The sequence below is a fragment of the Suncus etruscus genome, chromosome 9, assembly GCF_024139225.1.
Source record: "Suncus etruscus isolate mSunEtr1 chromosome 9, mSunEtr1.pri.cur, whole genome shotgun sequence".
NCBI lineage: Eukaryota > Metazoa > Chordata > Mammalia > Eulipotyphla > Soricidae > Suncus > Suncus etruscus.
In genome coordinates, this window is record NC_064856.1 from 82,801,349 (window position 1) to 82,825,486 (window position 24,138).

At 40.5% G+C, this 24,138-nt stretch overlaps 1 protein-coding gene across 1 annotated transcript in view; it reads left to right on the forward strand.

Moving 5' to 3' along the window:
* PRRG4 (proline rich and Gla domain 4) overlaps positions 1-8,286 on the forward strand; it is an 11,371-nt gene extending 3,085 nt beyond the window's left edge. The window contains exons 2-3 of the mRNA XM_049780698.1: positions 2,782-2,908; positions 7,682-8,286. Of these exons, the coding sequence (XP_049636655.1) occupies positions 2,782-2,908; positions 7,682-7,916 (362 nt within the window). The 3' untranslated portion in view covers positions 7,917-8,286. The remainder of the gene's footprint in view (positions 1-2,781; positions 2,909-7,681) is intronic.
* The last annotated feature ends 15,852 nt before the right edge of the window (positions 8,287-24,138 follow it).

Sequence of the window (24,138 nt, forward strand, 5' to 3'; positions counted from 1 at the left end):
TGAACCAACCACATTAGGTCCTGGGTCGGCTGCTTGCAAGGCAAACGCCGCTGTGCTATCTCTCCGGCCCCGACACAAACTCATTTTCTAATTTTATCTCTCTCCCTTGAAATCTATTTCCATTACCTCATGTAGCAAAAAATGTCTACCTTACAATCTTAGGGATGCTTTTTCAAATCATTAATACTTTTCCAAAAAACATTTGTTATCATTGGACCACAAAATTTAGAAACTCTTTGAGTTCTTTTTATACTTGAGAAATCCACGGACTCAACAGTCACCTCTAGTAGTTTCACCAATTTTTGTCGTTGGTTTTTGGGCCATGCCCAGTGCCCTGCTACTGTGCTTTCTAACCCCTCACTAGCATATTTTTGGGGGCCACATGATGGGTATTTGGGCTTATTTGTGACTCTACACTTAGGGATCATTCCTGGGGGAGTTTGTGGGGACTGTAGGGATTGAACCTGTCTCAGTTGCATGAAAGGTAAGTGTACTACTTAATGTGTTATCTCTCTGAAACTTCACCAACTTTGTTTTAAATAAAAAGGTTTATTGGAAAGTAGAAGGGAAAGGGAAGGAAACTCCCCACTGAGGAAGAATTTAGTATAAAACTAAGTTCCCCTCATAAACTTTTTAATGCTATCATTTCTTTTGATGCTGGAGTGGGGGCTCTTAGTAGGCGGCAGGAGAATAACTGGTGCTGTTGGTAATTTCCTGACTAATTTCAGAATTGAGTGAAACTTTGGAGAGTGACAGATTTAATTAAAGTGAGTCATTCCCTCCCGCTTGAATGTACTGGTATCCTACCTGTGGCACATGACAAGAATGTATTGCTACAAATCTTGGTCATTGTAACTGAGATGATAAAAAAGATATTAAATGACATTTTTGGCTTTTTCTTAGAGGAAATTTTGGAATGAATATTCAATAAAAGGACCCACCACAAAAACAGGTAAGGCAAAAATGAATATAATAGAATATTTTCCCACCCTCTTTTTTTTTTTTTGGTTTTTGGGCCACACCCGGTGGTGCTCAGGGGTTACTCCTGGCTGTCTGCTCAGAAATAGCTCTTGGCAGGCACGGGGACCATATGGGACACCGGGATTCGAACCAACCACCTTTGGTCCTGGATTGGCTGCTTGCAAGGCAAATGCCGCTGTGTTATCTCTCTGGGCCCTTTTTTTTTTTTTCCACCCTCTTTCTAGTATTTGTAGTGTCTATACATACACATAGAAGTTTATTGTTTAAATTGGGTTGTTGCCCAACATTCATACCTTGTAAACCCAAGAAGTTTCTCAATTACATATTGGGCTCCTGAGACAGAGAAAGCCATATTCATCTATTTATACACCAAGAATCAAGTTTGGTAAGATATTAAGGGAATGAGATAATTGGCTTAGAGATGTGTTAAATAGCTTAATTAAGTTAAGACTTGCACAGAATAGAAGACTTCTAAAAATAAAGTAAGACTCCCTAAGTTTCACGTCAACTTTATCATTTTTTTTCTTCTACCATTACTGGTAGAATTCTACTAGTAATGATTCTAGAGAAATTAATACCACTGAATTTTGGGATTGGAGGTGGGAACATTGTATGTCTGAAAACTTATTGTAAATAATTATATAAATCATAGTGCCTCATAAAATTTTTAAAAGATTTCTGGATAGTATTAAGTAATTTCTAAAGAGGTGAGATCTTTTTAAAAATGTATTAATCACCTCTTCTGCTTTTGAGGTAATGTTTTTTGCCAATTATGGTTTCATTTTTCTTTACTAAGGGTCCTAACTAGGGGCCAGCTCGATAGCGCAGCTGTAGGACATTTGTCTTGCACGAGGCTGACCCAGAACAAACCTGGGTTCAATCCCCGGCATCCCATATGGTCCCCCAAGCCAGGAGTAACCCCTGAGCATCATCAGATGTGACCTCTCCCAAAAAAAAAAAAAAAAACCAACTAAAGATCCAATCTAAAGAGAGACAGTATCTCTCTCTAAATATATTGTATCAATAACTACATTATAGTTGATTAATACACTAAACTGGCTAATAACAAAGTGTATTTATCAGAGCAAAGAATGTATTTGTCCCTCTTAGTGTTTAATATCCATTTAATATGCCCTTTTAAAAAGAAATACAACCATAACTGGGGCCAACGTGATAGGGCAGCATGTAGGGCACTTGTCTTCCATACAATCAATCTAGGTTCAGTCTCTTGCAAGAGTGACCTCCAAGTGCAGAGCCAAGAGTAAGCATTATTGATTGTGACCGAAGGAGAAAAAAATGGAGGAGGAGGAAATAAAGAAATACAATCATAACTAGGGCTTTTAAAAAGGGTCACTTAATATTGAGATCAGGACTGGAAAGACAGTTTAGCAGGTAAGGCCTTTGACTGGGCTTGCAATGACAGACCTGGGTTCAATCCTCAGCATCCTGTATGGTCTGAGCTGTATCAGGAATGACCCTTGAACATAGAGCCATAGTAAGCCCTAAGCCCTTGTTTGGGTATTACTCAAACAAAAATTCACTCAAGTCATGTTATGAATACAAAGCCTTTTTTTTGGAGGGGGAGGAGATATTTGTTGTGTTGCTGGGTTGGAATTCCAGGGTTTCGTACATGAGAAATAAATGCTTTGTCACTGAGCCACATCACCAGCCCCTAGCACAAAGGCTTTTTAAAAAGTTGATGTTAATTATGAGATACCTAATAGTATATTTAAACCCTATTAAAATCAAAAGGTAGTGTTTTTCAGTTGTTATATTTATGTTTTTTTAATTATTTCTAAGATGATGAAGAGAAAATAGATGTTTTGAGCATTCTCACTGGATTAATTGCTGCTGGAGTATTCTTGGTCATTTCTGGATTACTTGTTTACTATCTTTGTATTACTAAGTGTAACAGACAACCTCTAGGGTAAGTACCAAAATTTTAAATATTTCATTCATGTTTACATACTTTATTCTGTTATTTTTATTTTTTTGTTTTTGTTTTTGGGTTACACTCGGCAGTGCTCAGGGGTTATTCTGTTATTATTTTTTTTGGGGGGGTGGGTTTGGGTCACACCCAGCAGCGCTCAGGAGTTACTCCTGGCTCTAGGCTCAGAAATCATTGCCCCTGGCAGGCACAGGGGACCATATGGGATGCCGGGATTCGAACCACTGTCCTTCTGCAGGCAAGGCAAACGCCTTACCTTCATGCTATCTCTCCGGCCCTCTATTCTGTTATTTTTGTTTTATTTTGTTTTGTTTTTTGTTTTTTGGTTTTGGGTCACACCTGGCAGTGCTCAGGGGTTACTCTTGGCTCCACGCTCAGAAATTGCTCCTGGCAGGCTCAGGGGACCATATGGGATGCCAGGATTCAAACCAATGACCTTCTGCATTAAAGGCAAATGCCTTACCTCCATGCTATCTCTCCGGCCTCCATGTTATTTTTAAATGGATCAAGCAAACACTTCCTATTTTGGTTTGGGGGATAATTTTAGATAGATATGAAAGTTGCAACAGTACCATAGAGAGTCCCCATATCTCCTTCCCTCCGTCTCCACAGTTAACATATTACATTTAGCAAGTACATTTGTCAAAACTGAAACACAAATACATTGTTTTTAATTAAACTGCAGACTTTATTTAAGTCAGTATTTTTCAAGTGTCAGACTATGGATTAGGTGCTGAAAACCACTGTGCTATCACTGTCTTAGTTGTCAGTTTTTGCATTTTTTTTTTGCTTCCTGCACTAGGATCGTGATACCGCATGGCATTTTGTTGTCACATCTTCCCAGTTTCCTTCATGCTGTGACACTTGTTCGATTGCCTAACATAATAAATATATAAATTCCTCAATGATGCTACTTCTACAGCTCTTCAAAAGAGTTTTTAAAGTTTCACAAATGCCTGCTTGATTTTTTTTTAACATTTTCTTCAACAGGAGGCAAATAGTAGTATCCCCAAATTATTTATAAATAATGAAGTTTATGCTGAGTCAGAGAGTTAGCTAATTGGATCATGTGGTTACTCAGTAGAAAACTAGGGGCCGAGAGATAGCATGGAAGTAGGGTGTTTGCCTTGCATGCAGAAGGACAATGGTTCAAATCCCGGCATTCCATATGGTCCCCCATGCCTGCCAGGGGCGATTTCTGAGTGCAGAGCCAGGAGTAACCCCTGAGCACTGGTGGGTGTGACCCCCACCCAAAAAAAAAAAAATAGAAAACTAACTTTGGGGCCGGAGCCATGGCGCAAGCAGTAAGGCGTTTGCCTTGCACACGCTAGCCTAGGATGGACCGTAGTTCAATCCCCTGGCATCTCATATGATCCCCCAAGCCAGGAGCAATTTCTGAGCACATAGCTAGGAATAACCCCTGAGTGTCACCAGGTGTGGCCCAAAAACAAACAAAAAAAAGAAAACTAATTTTAAAGATTAGCTTTATAGGGGCTGGAGAGATAGTATAGTGAGTAGGAAATTTGCCTTACAAGCAGCCAATCCTCAGTACTCTCTTGGTCCCCCAACCCTGCCAACAGTAAACCCTGTGCATAGGTCCAGGAGTAACTTCTGAGCAATGCTAGGTATCCCCCTAAAAACAAAATGAAGCAAAAAGAGTTTTAATTTAAGTAATCTTACTGATACTTTCAATTAAATAAAAATTAATATAATAAAAATGTTACCAGTGTTTTATAATAGCACTTTTTTTTTTTTTTTTTTTTTTTTTTTTTTGGTTTTTGGGTCACACCTGGCAGTGCTCAGGGGTTATTCCTGGCTCCAGGCTCAGAAATTGCTCCTGGCAGGCACAGGGGACCATATGGGGCGCCGGGATTTGAACCGATGACCTCCTGCATGAAAGGCAAACACTTTACCTCCATGCTATCTCTCCGGCCCCTATAATAGCACTTTAATAAAATCTTCAAAAAATTGTTTTGGATCACACCTTATGGTGCTTTGGGGTTGTTCTTGAGGGTGCTTGGAAACCGTTGGTATATCCAGGGACTCACTATACAGAGCATATTCTCTAGCCCTGTGAGCCCTGTCCCAACTCTTCATAAAACTAAATCCACATCAAGGGACATTGGTTGTAGGAGTAGAGCACATGGCTTTCTGTAAGTCATGTAAGGCCTTGGCTTCAACCCCTAGGGAACTAAAAAGCAAAACAAAACTACTTCAAAGTCCATAGTTATTTCTATATAGAACTTTAGCATTGTTCGGTCTAGAGTGATAGTTCAGTGGGTAGAACACTTGCCTTGTATGCAGTTGACCCGTGTTTGGTCTCCAACATCCCAGATGCTCTCCGGAGAACTACCAGGAATAATTCCTGAGTGCAGAGTAAGGAGTAGCCCCTGAGCATTGCAAAAACAAACAAAAAATCAAAATTAAGGAAAGAAAGAACTTTATTTATTGTCTATACTTTTAGAGTTGTTTGGTTTTGTTTTGGGCCATACCTACCAACTGCTCTCAGGAACTACTCCTGGTGGTACTGGGGGCCCATATGGAACGCCATGGTTGAAACCTGGGTCAGCCACATGGGTACACTAAAGGGCAGATTTTATGTTATACAATCTAATCACAAATAAAAAAATGTTTTGTTTGTTAGGGTAGATTGTCTAGGGGAACAGGTGTGATTTAGGGTTCATCTACTGGCAGGTAAAAGCTAAAACCATGAGAGTAGGCAAGTTCTTTTAGTGAGATGAGAAGAGAAAGTAAATTATATTATATACAAAATGTGCAGGACTGGGAAGAAAGAAGACAGCCTGACAACAGTGGCCACATAAAAATTTCTATCACCAGGGCTGGAAAGATAGCACAGTGGTAGGGCATTTGCCTTCCACATGGCCGACCCTGACAGACCCAGGTTTGATTCTTGGCATCCCATATGATCCTCTGAGCCTGCCAGGAGTGATATCTGAGCAAAGAGCCAGGAGTAACCCCTGAGTGCTGCCAGGTTGTCCCAAACCCTCCCCCTCCCCCCAAAAAACGTTTCTATCACCAGGCTGAAATCCAGAACAGTCCCCAGTTCCCCCCACATGACCTTTGGGCATGTGCTAAGAGCCACAAGCAAGGCATGTGTTTTAATCCTGTACATATATTCTCTCTATGTGTCTCTCAGTCTCTATTTTTCTCTCTCTCTCTTAGTTTTTCCTTGCTATGTGGAAATGTAATGTAGAATCTGGTGGCTTTATAAGTTTAGTTAACATCCATCACCACACATAGTTACAAAATGGTCTTTGGGAAGGTATGTTTGTTTTGAGACCACCCACACCTGACAGTGCTCAGGGGTTATTCCTGACTTGGCATTCAGGAATCACTCCAGACCATGTTCTGTAGAACATATGGGAGTGGCAGGGATCAAACACTGTCAGCTACATACAAGGCAAGTTCCTTATTCACTGTACTATTGCTCTGGCAGCAGTTAAAGATGTTTTTTTCTTGTGAGTTCTTTTAATATATACTCCTCAAATACATATATATGAAGGTTCTAGAGAGTTGCATATATATGTTGCATATATATATATAAACATGTCTTATATATTTATAGATATAAATATATATACATATATATAAACATATATATATTTCTTACATATGTTTAGTTTTAGAAAGACCACACCTAGCATGGGCCCCAGAGCATTCCAAGCAAAGCTTAGCCTGAGTGGGTAGTAACAATCAGGCCAGTGATCACCACTGGGGTCATCAGAACCACCCTCAGCAGTCAGTGCTCATGGAGACATGCAGTGGCCAGGATTCAACTCAAGTTCTTGCACAGGCTAGGCATATGCTATATCATTTGAGCTGTTTCTCAAACCCCAATACAGAGTTAACTGTGGTGACAGTGACATCCCCATGACTAATTTATTGATTTATTTGAAGTTTGTACCATTCATTTCTTGCTTCTGACAATTTGTTTTATTATTATTTTTAACTCATTTAAGCAGATGTATTTCTTCAATGGGGGCAAATGTGAGGGGCTACTCCTGGTGGTACCTGGGGACTATTCCTGGTTCTATGCTTGGGAGTGGTTTTTGGTGGAGTTTGGGGAATCAGTGCATGGTTCTGGCAATCTCTCTGGGGTCAGCTACATGCAAGGCAAACACTTTATCCCCTGTGTCATTTCTTCATCCCAAGCAGATTGATTTCTAGTAAAGTTCCTACTAAAGACATTTCCTGTTTTTAAAGGAAATGTCTAGTAAAGACAGGAAGTTAACCAGGTCCTTAAGTTTTCTAGAACCGTGGATTAAGGTTTTATTCCAGTGTGTTGTTGTTGTTGTTTCACAAATTGTGGGAGTTTCTCTTCCCTTCAATTTTATTCTAGCCTCTCAAGAAAAATTGATTGAGGTTGGAAAAGTTTGCTGTATCATTATTGATTTGACTTGAGTAGTATAAAATGAACTAGAAGAAGATAGCCTATGACATTTAATTCTCTTTGAGCCCTTACTAAACAGTTCAATTCACAATATTTATTATTAATATTTGATTTAGGGGCCACTGAGATGGTGCTCAAGGACTATTTCTGGCTCTATGATTAGGAGTTGTTCCCAGGGGTGCTGGGATAAAAGTCTATGGGTAAAATAAGTTGTTATTTTATTTAATACATTGGGTTCAACATTTTTCAAAATAGTCTCATCTTTTAACATAGCTATCTTAACTCTTCTAGAACTAAAATGCTATCTTTTCTAGACCTAACTGCTGTTTCTCTGTGTTTAGTTCTTCAGCTGCCTATGTAAGAAGGGACAGACATCCATCTACCATCATTTTCAGAGGACCCGAAGAAGCTTTCTTGTCCCCACCACCGCTTTCAGTGGAGGACACAGAACCTCCTTCTTACGAACAGGCAGTAGAACTGAACAGAAAGCAAAATACTTCACCGCCACCACCATATCCTGGACCAACAAAAGGATTTAGGGTCTTTAAAAAGTCTATGTCTCTTCCATATCATTAAGCCTACCTGGCTGCCTTGGTAGAACAGGACATTCATGTTATGTGGATGCTTTGGTTTTTCTTGGAAAGAACCATCACTTTCAGACTTTTACAACAAACCTAAGAGAGATTTCACACCACTGAATGGCCCTCGCTCTCTGTACTGGAACTTGATCGCCATCAGTTTTTATAAGAAACTTTGACTATGTATCCTGTAGTTATGAAGAGAACACTTCCACATGGACTGAAGCATAGAAGAGCAGGTAGGGCATTTGCCTTGTATGCAGCTTACCTGGACACCCCATGTGGTTCCCTGAGCCCTGCCAGGAGTGATCACTGAACCTTTGACTGAGTAAGCCCTGAGCACTCCTGGGCATAACCCAAAAAAGAAAAAAAAAGAGAGAAAGAGAGAACACTTCTGGGGACAGAGAGATGATCTAGTGCATTTGTTATGCATGTGAAGACACAGTTTAATTCTGGCACCACATAATCCCCTGAACATTAGAATGGCTCTCATACACTGAGCTGGGTAGCTCTAGGTGTGGCCCTCCAAAAGCACTCTCTCCATCTAAAAGAAATAGAGCATGTTTGAGGTCTGGAAACAATTCAGGTAAAGCCACTTACCTTGCAGGCATGAAGCCTTGAGTTTGATCTGCAGCTCCAACCACATGTGCAGTCCAGATAGTACAGCTTGTAGGATTCCCTGTATCACAGTAAAGTATATGAACTCTAGTAAGATACATCATAAGCCTGTGTGTAAGAGCATAGAGACCGAAGTGTGAGCACATTGCAACCCCATGAGCCAGTCCACAACCAGGAATGAAGCACTTGCTTTGCAAGCAAGTGAACCTGGTTCAGTTTGCAGCACCACATATGTACCCCTGAGCATTGGCAGGAGTAATCCCTGAGCATTGCTGGATGTGTCCTCAAAGTAAAACGAAGAAAATCCATGTTATAGATGGCATGGCCAAAATTGGCAAACTATCCATATTTTTTTTACCCTCCTGCCCTCCTCCCGCATATTTTCATGTGAAATAAAGTTTGTGAATTTTTTGTGATTAATATTAAAATATTACTTTCTAATTATTATATTATTTCAAGTCATGATATTGGATGTACTCTTAATACGATTTAGTTTTAGTTATAAGAATATCACAGAATTTAGACCAGAGAGATAGCATGGTGGTAGGGCGTTTGCCTTGCATGCAGAAGGTTGGTGGTTCGAATCCCGGCATCCCATATGGTTCCCCGAGCCTGCCAGGAGCGATTTCTGAGCGTAGAGCCAGGAGTAACCCCTGAGTGCTGCTGGGTGTAACTCAAAAACCAAAAATAAAAAAAGAATGTCACAGAATTTAACATTTTAGTATAAATTGGTGACCTTAATATAATCACATTGTTTTATATGTGTATATTTCAGAACTAGAGATTGAACACAGTTCGTCACAATTACAAGACAAACGTTCTACCACTGAATTATATATAGCCACAACTCCTACATTTTAAATGATGTCTTAGCATTCACATTAAATTTTAGTTTTTGGTGATATCTGTGAGACCATATGTGGTGATGGAGATTGAATCCAGGGTGGTTGTATCGAGGCAAGTGCCTTACCTACTTTGCTACATCTGGCCCTCAGTGTTTCTAAAATCACTCATGTCACTCTTCATAATGACACATGACTGATGGGGCCAGATCGGTGGTTTGGGGCGGTAATGCCTTGTCGGTGCTAGCCTAGGATGGACCGTGGTTCTATCCCCCAGCGTCTCAGATAGTCCCCCAAGCCAGGAGTGATTTCTGAGCACGTAGCCAAGAGTAATCCCTGAGCGTCACCGGGGTGGCCCAAACCCCTCCCTCCTCCCAAAAAAGACACATGACTGATAGGATGAGTTTTTTTTTTTTTTCTTTAGGATGAGTTAACAAGTAAAATCTAAAGTGAATGCAAAGAATGCTAAATCAGGGGCCGGAGCAATAGGAGAGTGGTAGGCATTTGCCTTGTATGCAGCCGATCCAGGACAGACCTCAGTTCAAATGCCAGCACCCCATATGTCCCCCCCGAACCACCGGTGTGAGCCCCCCCTCCCCCCAAAAAAGAATGCTAAATCAGATAAAAGAAGAAACTCAATCCTTTCAGATGCCAAGGACTGCCATTTTAGGCTCTCAAAGACTTTGGTTGCTTATTGCAGACAAATTACCTGAAAGCATTTAAATATACTTATGAAAGTGTTGTGGGTTGGTATTTTTTTGTCACTTATTTATCAAAAGTTTACTGTTATTAGGCATACTTTAATTTTATATAAGTAGCTTCTTTAAACCTCTTAAGAAAGGGACAAATTCTACTTTGCTTACTTGTTTCTTGAAGGGAGGTGTGGCATTCCTTAGTGATGCTCAGTTTATCCACCAGCAATTTTCAGACAATGAAGAAGGCAGGTGGTCCAGTGCAAAAGGCAGAGGATGTGATATTACTCCGGCCCTGCCAGGCCACCAGTGGTACTTGGGGACCTCCAGGGTTGCATCAGGCAGTGCTTAGGGAACTTGAATGAATACAGAGAGCCAAGAATTAAAGCCAGCTGTAATATTATACAGAATATATATATATATATATATATGTTGAATAACTGTAATATACTGGTCCTTTTGTTCATTTTTAAAAATCACACAAAGGCAGAGAAAATAAACTTGACCCAAATCCAAAATATTGGTAGAAGCTAGGTTTAGAAGCAACACAAATACTTTTTATTCCTATTTTGTAGAAGTTAAATTATTAAATTGGGGCATGATGTTGCTTAATTTTAAGAGTAATTTATTAACATTTATCATATATAGGTAAACAAGTTACATATCTTATCTTCATACATCTAGAATGGATAGAAATTTTAGATATCTTATTGAATAATAAGTTGAAATATTCTAGGAACTTGTTCATTCCCATTGACTCACAAAAGTGTGTTTATGCATTAACTTCAAAGCCAACGACAGTCATTTCCTCTCAGCAGCCACCTAGATTCGTAATATGCCCATCATTGATGTCAAACTGTTGTTCTAAATGGAATGAATCTAGAATTCATCATCAAGATTGTGAAATAACTGGTATTTGTAGAATATCCAGTGTTGTACTTGGTATTCTTTAAATATAAAAAGGAAGCTGTGATACTAACAAATACTAGTAATAATTTATACGGAAATGTCTCATATATAATTATTGACATCTATTTCCTATTCATGTTATACTTTATGTTTTATTGTTTTGTGGTGATACCCTGTGCTCAGGGGTTACTCCTGGCTCTACACTCATGAATATTCTGCCAATGCTTAAGGGACTTGTATAGGATGCTGGGAAACAAACCTGGATTGGTCACAAGCAAGGCAAGCACTTTGTCCACTGTTCTATCTCTCTGGCTCCCTCCTTTTATACTTTTAATGGTGAATTTTTATGTTCAATTTGGTTGCTCTGTTCTGCTGTGTTTCTTTTCAAGGCAATGGATTATATTAATCCTTTATATGTTTTGATACTAATTTTATATATAATTAAATCAGTTTTTCCTTTTTTGGAAACAGAAAATTAGTGGAAAATGGATATATAAAAAAAAGGGAATGAAGACATGAATGTGGCTCAAGTGATGAGCATATTTCTTGCTTGTGCAAGGCTCCATTCTCCCAGCATCACATAGTCCCTCTCCAAAGCACCATAGGGATACTGCTAGACCAGAGTATTGTTAGGAGTGATCAGCATCCTGAGAGAGAGCAATCTCTTAATACAGATCTGGAAATAATTTTTGGATGAGGCCTAAAGCAGAAAGGAATAAAGACTAGGAAAAGACAAATGTACATTTAAAATTTTGTATCTTCTGTAGGGACAAAAATATTCTCTTAAAAATAAAAAAACCTGGGGCCGGGAAGGTGGCGCTGGAGATAAGGTGTCTGCCTTGTAAGCGCTACCAAGGAACGGACCGCGGTTCGATCCCCCGGCGTCCCATATGGTCCCCCCAAGCCAGGGGCGATTTCTGAGCACATAGCCAGGAGTAACCCCTGAGCGTCAAACGGGTGTGGCCCAAAAAAAACCCAAAAAAATAAAAAATAAAATAAAAAATAAAAAAATAAAAAAACCCCACAAATTCTGATTGGTAAAGTTTTTGCATCTGTTAATATGATCTCCAACAGTAGGGTAAAAGCTCACAAAAAATGAAAAACTAGAGCATCACGGCTGAAAAGATAATACAGATGGTAATGTGTTTGCCTTGTATATGGCTGATCCTGGGTCAATTCACAGTACTATATATGTCTCCTCAATCTCACCCCCAGTCCCAGGAATTGGAAGGAGTGATATCTGAATACAGGATAAGAAATAAACCCTGACAAAATTAGATGTAGCTCCTCTAAAAAATATGAGGGTAAAGTATCTTCAGTGTCTTCTGTTACCACTTTGCTTATAAAATCCTAATTGATTTTTTTCTGATTCTCAGGAAAAAATTTAAATAAAAATTTTATTATAACACTGGCCGGAGAGATAGCATGGAGGTAAAGCATTTGCCTTGCAAGCAGAAGGATGGTGGTTCAGATCGTGGCATCCCATATGGTCCCCCTGAGCCTGCCAGGAGCGATTCCTGACAAAAAAAATTATAACACCATGATTTACCACATTGTTCAAATTACAGTTATTTCAGGCGTTAAATGTTCAAACACAAAAAAAAAAAAATGCTCAAACACCATCCTACCACCAGTGTGACCTTCCCTTCGCCAGTGTCCCCAATTTCCCACCCACCATCCTAGCCTGCCCTCTTATAGACAAACAAATTTATTTCAAATTGTTGCAACACTGGGTTGGAGAGATAGCATAGTGGTAGGGCGTTTACCTTGCATGTGGCAGGCCCAGTAGGGACATTGGTTCAAATCCCAGCATCCCATATGGTGTCCTGAGCATGCCAGGGGTGATTTCTGAGCACAGAGCCAGAAATAATCCCTGAGTGCCTCCATGTGTGACTCAAAAACAAACAAACAAACATAATTGTTACACAAAAGCAAATAAAATTATCAAAACTTAAATAAATAAGAATCAATTTAAAATAATTGTTATGCCCATAGTCTGGTCTCATGTGAAAATTTCAGCTGCACATTTTTTTTCCGGGCCACATCCGTTTGATGCTCAGGGGTTACTCCTGGCTAAGCGCTCAGAAATTGCTTCTGGCTTGGGGGAACCATATGGGACACCAGGGGATCGAACTGTGGTCCTTCCTTGGCTAGCGCTGCAAGGCATACACCTTACCTCTAGCGCCACCTCACTGGCCCCCAGCTGCACATTTTATTTTATCGTTCAGGCTCAGAGCTGGATCATTTCTTTTTTTATATAATAAATTTTTTTTGTTTGTTTTTGGGCCACACCCAGCGGTGCTCAGGGGTTACTCCTGGCTGTCTGCTCAGAAATAGCTCCTGGCAGGCACGGGGGACCATATGGGACACCGGGATTCGAACCAACCACCTTTGGTCCTGGATTGGCTGCTTGCAAGGCAAACGCTGCTGTGCTATTTCTCCGGGCCCAATAAATTTATTTTTAATTATGAGAACAAAGATGCAAAGAAAGAGGACAAGGTAAAGTTACAGAGGAAGGACAATCACCCTTAAACAGAATTCTCAGAAATCCCCTTGCTGATATCCAAACTTTGAACTTTCAGCCAAAGAACATTAAGAAAAATAAAACAGAACCCTTGTACAATTACTTTGTCCCACAAGTCCCCAGATTGTAATAAATAATAATTCTTAGCAGCACACAAAGTAATCTAAAGCCATAAAACATGTAACGCCTTAAATATTGAAGGCAAAGTACTTTTTTACATTTCCATGCACATGCATATTAGTTTAAGTTAACCTCAAAAGTTTAAGTGGGTTGTTTTTCTTAGGGATTAGAGTCAAAGGAGCACAGTAAAAACGGTGTTAGAGTGGCAATTATTGTTTGCATAGGCCCACTAAAATATGAGGGACATGGAAAGGAAAAGCCTTGGCCTAAATACAAGGAGACCCTCCCCCTGAAGTTTCCTGGTATAAGACCAACTCTAGGCTCCAGGCAAACTAGTTTGTCCAATCCAAGTCATTGGCTGTAGTACCATTACACTTTTATTTTTCACACAGTCTTGTTGGTATCATGTTTCTGTATTAAAGATCCTGGAATCTGCATATCCTAAATTGAAGTCAGAATGGTGAGTGTCCTCTAGTTTCACCTCACAATAAAAGGGCAATGCAGAGAGCTGGATCATTTCTGTAGGAGGGTGTTAGGTGTTGCACTCAGCTGCTATGTTATGGACTAGAGGATCAATAATTGCTTTTTATTTTGGTTTTTGGGCCACACCCAGCGGTGCTCAGGGGTTACTCCTGGCTGTCTGCTCAGAAATAGCTCCTGGCAGGCACGGGGGACCATATGGGACACCGGGATTTGAACCAACCACCTTTGGTCCTGGATTGGCTGCTTGCAAGGCAAACGCTGCTGAGCTATATCTCCAGGCCCGAGGATCAATAATTGTTAAGGAGTTGAATCTTATTGTTAAGGAGTTGAGTCTCCTCAAATTTCTATAAATTACATCTTATTTTGGGGCCAGAGTGATAGGACAGGGGTAAGGCATTTGCCTTGCATGCTGCCGACCTTGGAAGGACCTGAGTTCAATCCTGGTATCCATATGGTTCCCTGATCCTGCCAGAAGCGATTTCTGAGCGCAGAGCTAGGAGTAACCTGTGAGTGCAGCCAGGTGTGACTCCCTCAAAAAATAAATAAAATTAAAAAATAAAATATATACTATTTCAATAAAAAAAATCCTCATAAGGGCCTGGAGAGATAGCACAGCGGCGTTTGCCTTGCAAGCAGCCGATCCAGGACCAAAGGTGGTTGGTTCAAATCCCGGTGTCCCAAATGGTCCCCCGTGCCTGCCAGGAGCTATTTCTGAGCAGACAGCCAGGAGTAACCCCTGAGCACCGCCGGGTGTGGCCCAAAAACCAAAAACCAAAAAAAAAAACTCATAAACTTTTAAAATTTATTTAAAAAAATAAAACATGATTTCACAAAATGAACACATTACACTGAAAGACTAGGGAGTTAAGGATGGAGGTATGGGGTGCATGCTGGGAACTTTGATGGAGGGAGGTCAATACTAATAGTGGGAATAGCCCTAATTCACTGTCACTATATGCCTGAAATACAGCTATGAAGGATTTATAATTCACAATGGTCTCAATAAAAAATTTAAAAACAGGACCGGAGAGATAACATGGATGTAGGCATTTGCCTTGCATGCAGAAGGACGGTGGTTCGAATCCTGGCATCTCATATGGTCCCCCGAGCCTACCAGGAGCGATTTCTGAGCATAGAGCCAGGAGGAAACTCTGAGCACTGCAGGGTGTGACCCCAAAACCAACAATAAATAAATAATAAATAAACAAATAAAAATAAAACTTTGGGGGCCGGTGAGGTGGCGCTAGAGGTAAGGTGTCTGCCTTGCAGGCTATAGCCAAGGAAGGACCGTGGTTGATCCCCCGGCGTCCCATATGGTCCCCCCAAGCCAGGGGCAATTTCTGAGCGCTTAGCCAGGAGTAACCCCTGAGCATCAAACGGGTGTGGCCCAAAAAAACAAAAATTAAAAAAAAAAATAAAATAAAACTTTGGGATAAATTCCACAAAAACAACATAAGATTCATAGTGTTCCCAGAAAGCCAGAAAGAAAGCCCTATGAAAACAAAACAAAACAAAACAAAACAAAAACAAAAAGAAAGAAAGCCCCTATGAAGAAGTGACAGTCAAAAACATCATTGCTGAGAAGTTCCCAGAGCTAAAGAGTGCATGAACCAACATCTTGGATTCCCAGAGTACCAGCTAAAAGAAACCCAAATAAAAACACACCAAGGCATATTCTAGCCATAGTGATGAAAAATCAAAACTACAGAGACAATACTGAAAGTAGAAAGAGCAAAAAGGAAAATATATACAAAGAAGCATCCTTAGGACTTACAGCAGAGGAGAGATAGCACAGCACATCGGTAGGGTATTTGCCTTGCATGCAGTACCCAGGACAGATGGTAGTTCAAATCTGGACATCGTATCTTGCCACCCAAGCCTGCCAGGAGTGATTTCTGAGTGCAGAGCCAAGAGTAACTCCTGAGCGCTGCTGGGTGTGACCCCCCTCCCCAAAAAAAGCTTTAAGGACAGGTGAGATAGTACAGCAGATAGGATACTTGCCTTGCTTGCAACTGACCTGGCTTTGATCCTAGTACGTCTTAGGATCCACCAAACCCCCTTGAAGTGATCCCTGAGTGTAGAATCAGCAGTGTGAGCCCTCCAAATAGCTTGATATGGCTCCCAAACAGAACAAATAAAAAAAAATGGGCTGGAGAGTTGGCACAAGCGGTAGGGTAGGGAGTTTGCCTTGCATGCACTGACCAACGATGAACCGTGGTTCCATTCCCCAGCAACCCATATGGTCCCCCAATCCAGGAGCAATTTTGAGTACACAGCCAGGAGTAACCCCTGAGCATCACCAGAAAAAAAAAAAAAAAAGATTTACAGCAGAGGGGCCAGAACAATAACACAGTGGTAAGGCATTAGCCTTGCATGTGGCTGACACAGGATGGGTCTGGGTTCACTCCCCAGCATTCCATATGGTCCCTCATGCCAGAAGCAATTTCTGAGTGCCAAGCGAGAAGTAACCCCTGAGATGACCCCTGAGAGTCATTGGGTGTGGCCCAAAAAACAAAACAAAACAAACAAAAAAAAAAGATTTACAGCAGTTTTACCATAGCAACACCCAGACCCAAAGATAGTGAAAAAACCCTCAACAACAGAATGCCTCACCAAGAATACTTCACCTAGACAGATTCTCATTCAGGTTTGAAGGCAACTTCATGGATAAACAAAAGTTCAGGAACTTTACAGACTCAAAACCAACTTTCAAAGAAGAACAAAAGGAAGCATACTTTTTGTTTTGTTTTGGGGCCACACCTGGTGGTACTCAGGCATTACTCCTGGCTCTGTGATCAGAAATTGACCCTGGCATGCTCAGGGGACCATATGGGATTTCGGATATCGAACCTGGGTTGGTTGCAGGTCTTCTGCATGCAAGACAAATGTGCTACCACTGTGCTATTGCTCTTGCCCCATGAAGTAAGTATACTTAAGACTAGATACACCCCACAAAAACATACCAAACTTCTATAAAAAGATGACACAAAATTCCATGACAATAATCTTTCATTGTCAGTGGACTCAATGCACCAATAAAGAGATACAAGGGTGGCAAAATAGATCTGAAAATTGAATCCAACATACTGCTACCTGCAAGAAACACATTTTAATAGTCAGAACAAATACAAACTCATTGTCAAATTTTAGAAGACAATACTTCAAGCCAACAATTCCCTTAAAAAGGCTGATATGGTCATACTAATATCAGATGACCTGGACTACAGATTAAAATGGTAAAAAAAAAAAAAAAAAAAAAGGTAATAAGAGACAGAGACTTCCAAAAAGTCTTAAAAGTAAGTTAGTTCTTAAAAGTAAGAGGGGGTGGATCACTTATTACCAAAGCTGGAATAAGTTTCAGCATGCTGTATACTGGCATATAAAAGGACTCCTGACTTTTAGGAAGTTTTTCATGGTTGAAAGGTCATCTTATACGCTGGAAAATATGGTAAATATCAAGAAAAAAATCACATTCCTAAATATATACACATCCAATGAAGGTCAGCATAATACTTACAACAGCTGCTAATAGATATAATAAAATAGAATAATAAAATAGATATAATAAAATAATATATAATAAAATAGGTATAATAAAAGACATCACAATAGTTGTTAGGGACTTCAACACCACTCTGTCATCTCCAGATAGATCAACCAGAATAAAACTCAATAAGGATATACTGGAGGGCTGGAGCGATAGCACAGCGGTAAGGCATTTGCCTTGCATGCAGCCAATGCAGGACAGACCTGGGTTCTAATCCCAGTATCCCATATGGTCCCCAAGCTTTCCAGGAGGGACTTCTGAGAGCAGAGCCAGGAGTAACCCTTGAGTGCCACCAGGTGTAACCCAAAGAAACAAACAAACAAACAAACACAAAAAGGATATACTGGTTTTGAAGAAAGAAATGGAAGAAGAAAAAAATATACACCACACACACACATATATGAGTGCCTCCGGGTGTGGCCCTACCCCCACAAAAAAAAAAACAAAAAATTTACAAAACACTACTTCAAGAAACAAGAGAGGACACAAAGAAATGGAAATAATGCAGTGTTCATAGATTGGGAGAATTAACATAATTAAAATGGCAATAATACTGGGGCCAAAGAGATAGTACAACAGGTAGTGCACTTGCCTTGCATATGACCAACTTGGGTTTGATCTCCAGCATCACATATGGTCCCTTGAGCCTGCCAGGAGTGATGTCTGAGCACTGAGCCAGTAATAACCCCGAGCACCACTGGGTGTGGCCCTAAAATAAAACAAAACAAAATAGCAATACTACCCAAACCATTGTACAGATTCAATGCAGTTTATATTCAATACAGGGGCTGGAGCGATAGCACAGTGGTAAGGCATTTGCCTTGCATGCGGCCAATACAGGACGGACATCCCTATGGTTCGAATCCTGGCATCTCATATGGAGTAACCCCTGAGCACTGCTGGATGTGATCTAACCCCCCCCAAATATATATATTCAGTGAAGTGTTTTTGAGGGGACTTATTTTGGGGGCCACACCCAGCAGTACTCAGGGATTACTCTTGTTTTTGTTTTTGGGCCACACCCATTGACGTTCAGGGGTTACTCCTGGCTCTGCACTCAGAAATCACTCCTGGCAGACTCAGGGGACCATCTGGGATGCTGGGAATCAATCTGTCTACCATCATGCTTTCTCTCAAGCCCAATACCTCTGATGTTTTCCAAAGAAATAGATAAAAAATAATCTTTAAAAGTCATATGGAATGGGCCCGGAGAGATAGCACAGCGGCGTTTGCCTTGCAAGCAGCCGATCCAGGACCAAAGGTGGTTGGTTCAAATCCCGGTGTCCCATATGGTCCCCTGTGCCTGCCAGGAGCTATTTCTGAGCAGACAGCCAGGAGTAACCCCTGAGCAACGCCGGGTGTGGCCCAAAAACAAAACAAAACGAAACAAACAAACAAACAAAAAAAAAGTCATATGGAAAAATATCTAAAGCACTAAAGCATCACCTTTCCCAACTTCAGTCTTCAATACAAAGTAGTAGTAATTAAAACAGCATACTATTGGGATTAAGACAAACTCTCAGATCAGTGGAATAGAGTTCAATATTCTGAGACAGATTTCCAAGTATATGTTAAGTTAATTTTTGACAAAAGAGTAAAAATTGAGCCGGAGGGGACCTCGGTTCGATCTCTGGTATCCCATATGGTCCCCCAAGCCAGAGTAATTTCTGAGAGCATAGCCAGGAGTAACCCTGAAAAGTCACTGGGTTTAGCCCAAAAACAAAAACAAAAACAAAAAGGGGGGGCCGGAGAAATAGCATGAAGGTGTGTGGCATTTGCCTTGCATACAGAAGGATGGTGGTTCGTCCCATTTGGTCCCCTGAGCCTGCCAGGGGCGATTTCTGAGCCTAGAGCCAGGAGTAACTCCTGAGCACTGCCAGGTGTGACCCAAAAAATTAAAAAAAAAAAAAAAAAGTAAAAATTGTGAAGTGGAGCAAGGAAAGTCTTCAACAAGTGGTGTTAAGAAATCTAATCAGCTATGTGCAAGAAACTGAACTAAACTCTCTTCCTGACACCATGTACAAAAGTCAAATCAAAATAGATTAATGATCCTGATATTATGCCTGAAACTATAAGAATATAGAAGTAAATATAGGCAGAACTCTTTATGCCATTGAAGATATCTTCAAAGAAAAACACCATTGACCAAACAAGTAGAAGCAAAGATGATCAAATGGAACTACATTAAATTAAGAAGCTTCTACACCTCAAAGGAAATGCAGACCAGAATACAAAGATTACCCATAGAATTTAAGATATATAAGGCAAGGGGCTGGAGAGATAGCATGGAGGTAAAGCGTTTGCCTTGCATGCAGAAGGTCAGTGGTTCGAATTCTGGCATCCCATGTGGTCCCCTGAGCCTACTGGGGGCGATTTCTGAGCATAGAGCCAGGAGTAGCCTCTGAGCACTGCCGGGTATGACCCAAAAACAAAACAAAACAAAAAAGATATATAAGGCATTAGTAGAGCTTAACAAGAAATAAAAAAAAAACAATGAAACCCATCAAAAAATGGGGAGAAGAGATAAACAGACATCTCCTCAAAGAAGAAATATATATGGCCAAAAGGCACATAAAAATGCTCCAGCTCATTAATCATCCGGGAAATGTAAATCAAAACTACAGTGAGATATCATCTCACACCACAGAGGCTGACATACATTAAGAAGAACAAGAACAACCAGTGTGGCATGGATGCAGGGAGAAAGGGACTCTCATTAATTGCTGGTGGGGATGCAGACAAGACCAGACATTTTGGAAAACAATGTGGATAATCCTAAAAAAAAAAAACACTAGAAATTGAATGTCAAGATGACCTACTAACACTGCTCTAAAGAATATGCCATAGGAAAAAAAAAAAAAAAGAATATACCTTATGAACCCAAAAACACAATGCAGAAAAGGCATCTGCACTCTTATGTTCCTTGGAGACTATTCAAAAGAGACTGAAACTGGAAACAACCCTGTGTCTGAGAAAAGATGAATAGTTAAAGAAACTGTGGTATATGAACCCAAAAGTCCAGTTATGAGTAGTATGGTGGTACTGACACAATGACATTTCTTTTTTTTTTTTTCTTTTTTTTTTTTTTTGGTTTTTGGGTCACACTTGGCAGCGCTCAGGGGTTACTCTTGGCTCTATGCTCAGAAATCTCTCCTGGCTGGCTTAGGGGACCATATGGGATGCCAGGATTCAAAACACTGACCTTCTGCATGAAAGGCAAACGTCTTACCTCCATGCTATCTCTCCAGCCCCACAATGACATTTCTGAAACATCACCTTGAATTTAAAATGTATGTAGCTACTAGAGGTATTGAGATCCATATATGCTATAAAATGGAGGACCTATTAAATTCAATTAAAGAGATATAGTTGTGAACTGTTCAATAAGGTATTTTGGGGGCCGGAGAGATAGCATGGAGGTAAGGCGTTTGCCTTTCATGCAGGAGGTCATCGGTTCGAATCCCGGCGTCCCATATGGTCCCCCGTGCTTGCCAGGAGCAATTTCTGAGCATGGAGCCAGGAGTAACTCCTGAGCACTGTCGGGTGTGACCCAAAAACCACAAAAAAAAAAAAAAAATAAGGTATTTTGGTGAAAGAGTCCCTCTCTATCTTTCCTTCCCTTTGTTATTTGTTAAATAAGGAAGTTTGTAGAAGTGTCCCTCCATTTAACGTTTATATAAAACCAAGTCAATTGGATTGTTGGACTTGTTCTAGCATCCCCTTAGGCACCAATCTCGCTGTGAACTGTTCAATAAGGAATTTTGGTGATAGAGTCCCTCAGTTTAATTCTTTTTTTTTTTTTTTTTTTTTTTTTTTTTTTTTGTGGTTTTTGGGTCACACCCGGCAGTGCTCAGGGGTTATTTCTGGTTCCAGGCTCAGAAATTGCTCCTGGCAGGCACAGGGGACCATATGGGACCATATGGGAAGCCGGGATTCGAACCGATGACCTCCTGCATGAAAGGCAAACGCCTTACCTCCATGCTATCTCTCCGGCCCCTCAGTTTAATTCTTACGTTTGAACCAGGTCACAGGGATTGTTGGACTTATTCTTGCGGCCCCCTTATGCGCGCTGATAATGCCAGGTGGCATTATTCCTTGTTTGCATGGGCACATTAAAATGGAAAATACTATACATACAAATAAGTTCTTATCTAACAGAGATAGGAACACACAAATCTTGTGGTGCAATGGAACCTTACAAACCCTGAACATTGACATGATGACCTGGCACAGGCCTCAGAGGTTTGAGTATTTTCCAGTCACCCCTGAACCAGGGAAGCCATCTATGAAACATCCAACGTTGTTTATGACATCACCTGGAAGCAATCCTCTACCAGGGAAGACCCTACTGCTGCTCTGACATCGATTTACTCAAAAGAGTCTTCCCTTAACACTGAGAAGATTCAAACAACAACGACCTGCGTACTGGACAGGGTTTTCTGCATTGCCGGTTAATTGCGAGTTGAAATTAGACGCCGCTTCGCACCATCCTGACTTCAATGTATACAGATTCCAGGACCTTCAATACAGAAACGTGAAATCAACAACAGAGACTGTGAAAAATATAACTGTATAGGTATTACAGACAATGACCGGGATTGGACAAACTAGTTTGCCTGGAGCCTAGAATTGGTCTTATGTCAGGAAACTTCAGGGGTAGGATCTCCTTGTACTTAGGCCAAAGTTTTTCCTTTCCATGACCCCCATACTTTGGTGGGTCCATGCAAATGATAATTGCCACACTAACATTGTTTTTACAGTGTTCCTTTGACTCCAAAACTTTAAGAAACCACTAGTAAAAATATCTAGAACTGCAAAAAATTAAAAGGTTTACATTAGTGTTAACATATATGCTTTTAGGTGCACTAGCATTCTGGGGGATAAAGGAGGGAGAGAAGGGATATATGCTTGGGCACAGGGATGAAGGGAGGACAAAACTGCTGGTGGAAAGGCCCTCATTTATTGTCACCGTGTACCTTAAATATCACTGTGTAAGATTTGCCGTTATATATTCTAATAAATGTCTGTCATTTAAATTAAATTAAATCAATAAATTTAAAAAATAAAGAGATATATCTGGTATGAAGGTAATCAGGAACTGAGAGATAGCTATTATATCCAAGTCCACTGTGTCAGTACAATGTTTGACGTAATGTCAAGAGGTACTTACAAGTGGTACTTACAGAGCAAAAGTAAGGTGGGCAGGGTGCTTGCCTTGCACTTTGTTAATCTGGGTTCGATCCCTGGCATCCAATATGGTTTTCAGAAAATTGCCAGGAGTAATCCTCTGGGTAAGGGCTTAAAAAATTAAGTAAATTGGGCCCGGAGAGATAGCACAGCGGTGTTTGCCTCGCAAGCAGCTGATCCAGGACCAAAGGTGGTTGGTTCGAATCCTGGTGTCCCATATGGTCCCCTGTGCCTGCCAGGAGCTATTTCTGAGCAGACAGCCAGGAGTAACTTCTGAGCACTGTCGGGTGTGGCCCAAAAACAACAACAACAAAAAAAATTAAGTAAATAAATAAATAAAAGAGGTACTTATAAGAATATGCCTAATAGATCAGAGAGATAATACAGGATTTTTTCTTGTACTTGGCTAACCTTCGTTCAAATTCCTAGCACCACATATGATCCCTAAGCACTATCAGGCATCATTCCTGAGTGCAAAGCCAGAAACAAGTCCTGAACACCTCTGGGTATGACCCAGTCTCCTCCTAGAATCCCCTCAAAAAGAATGTGTCTAAGCCATAGAGATCTGATCCAGCTTCTGTATCCTTATCTCTATCTTCTTGTGTGACAAAAAAAAAAAAAAAAAAAAAGGATAGGAAAGTTAAGGCAAAATTGATTGCCTTTCATAGAATTTATGGCAATTCTTTTATGGAAAGAATCTTTCGTATGACATTCTGACCAAAATTAATTACAAATTTGAAAAGCATATCTTCTACTTTGCTTGAAAACTAATCAGAGGCTCTGAACTTGGAGTTTATAGTCATGTCAGCCATGTCTGCTCTTGCCCTGTCAGAGGTTGTCAAAGACCCAACTTTGACATCACAGCATGAATATGTTGTGGTTACAGCAGCTTTCCTAGAGGAAAGCAAGGACAATAAAAAGATAAAGCTAGGGATCGGAGAGATAGCACAGTGGTAAGGCGTTTGAACCATTGCAAGCAGCCAACCCAGGACCAATGACAGTTTGAATCCCGGCATCTCATATGGTCCCCAGTGCCTGCCAGGAGCAATTTTTTTTTCCCTATGGGACTTCTTTTTTTAATAAAATTTTTATTTTTATCATAGTAGCTTACATATCATTGACAATAATATTTTAGGTACATATTAACATAAAATCAGGGGAATTCCCATCACCGAATTGTCCTCCCTCCACCTCCATTCCCATCCTACCTCCCATATCCTCTTCTCTTACCCCCAGGGCTGCTAGAATAAGTGGTCCCCTCTGTGCCTAGCTTACTACTTAGTGGTCTTACACCTGTT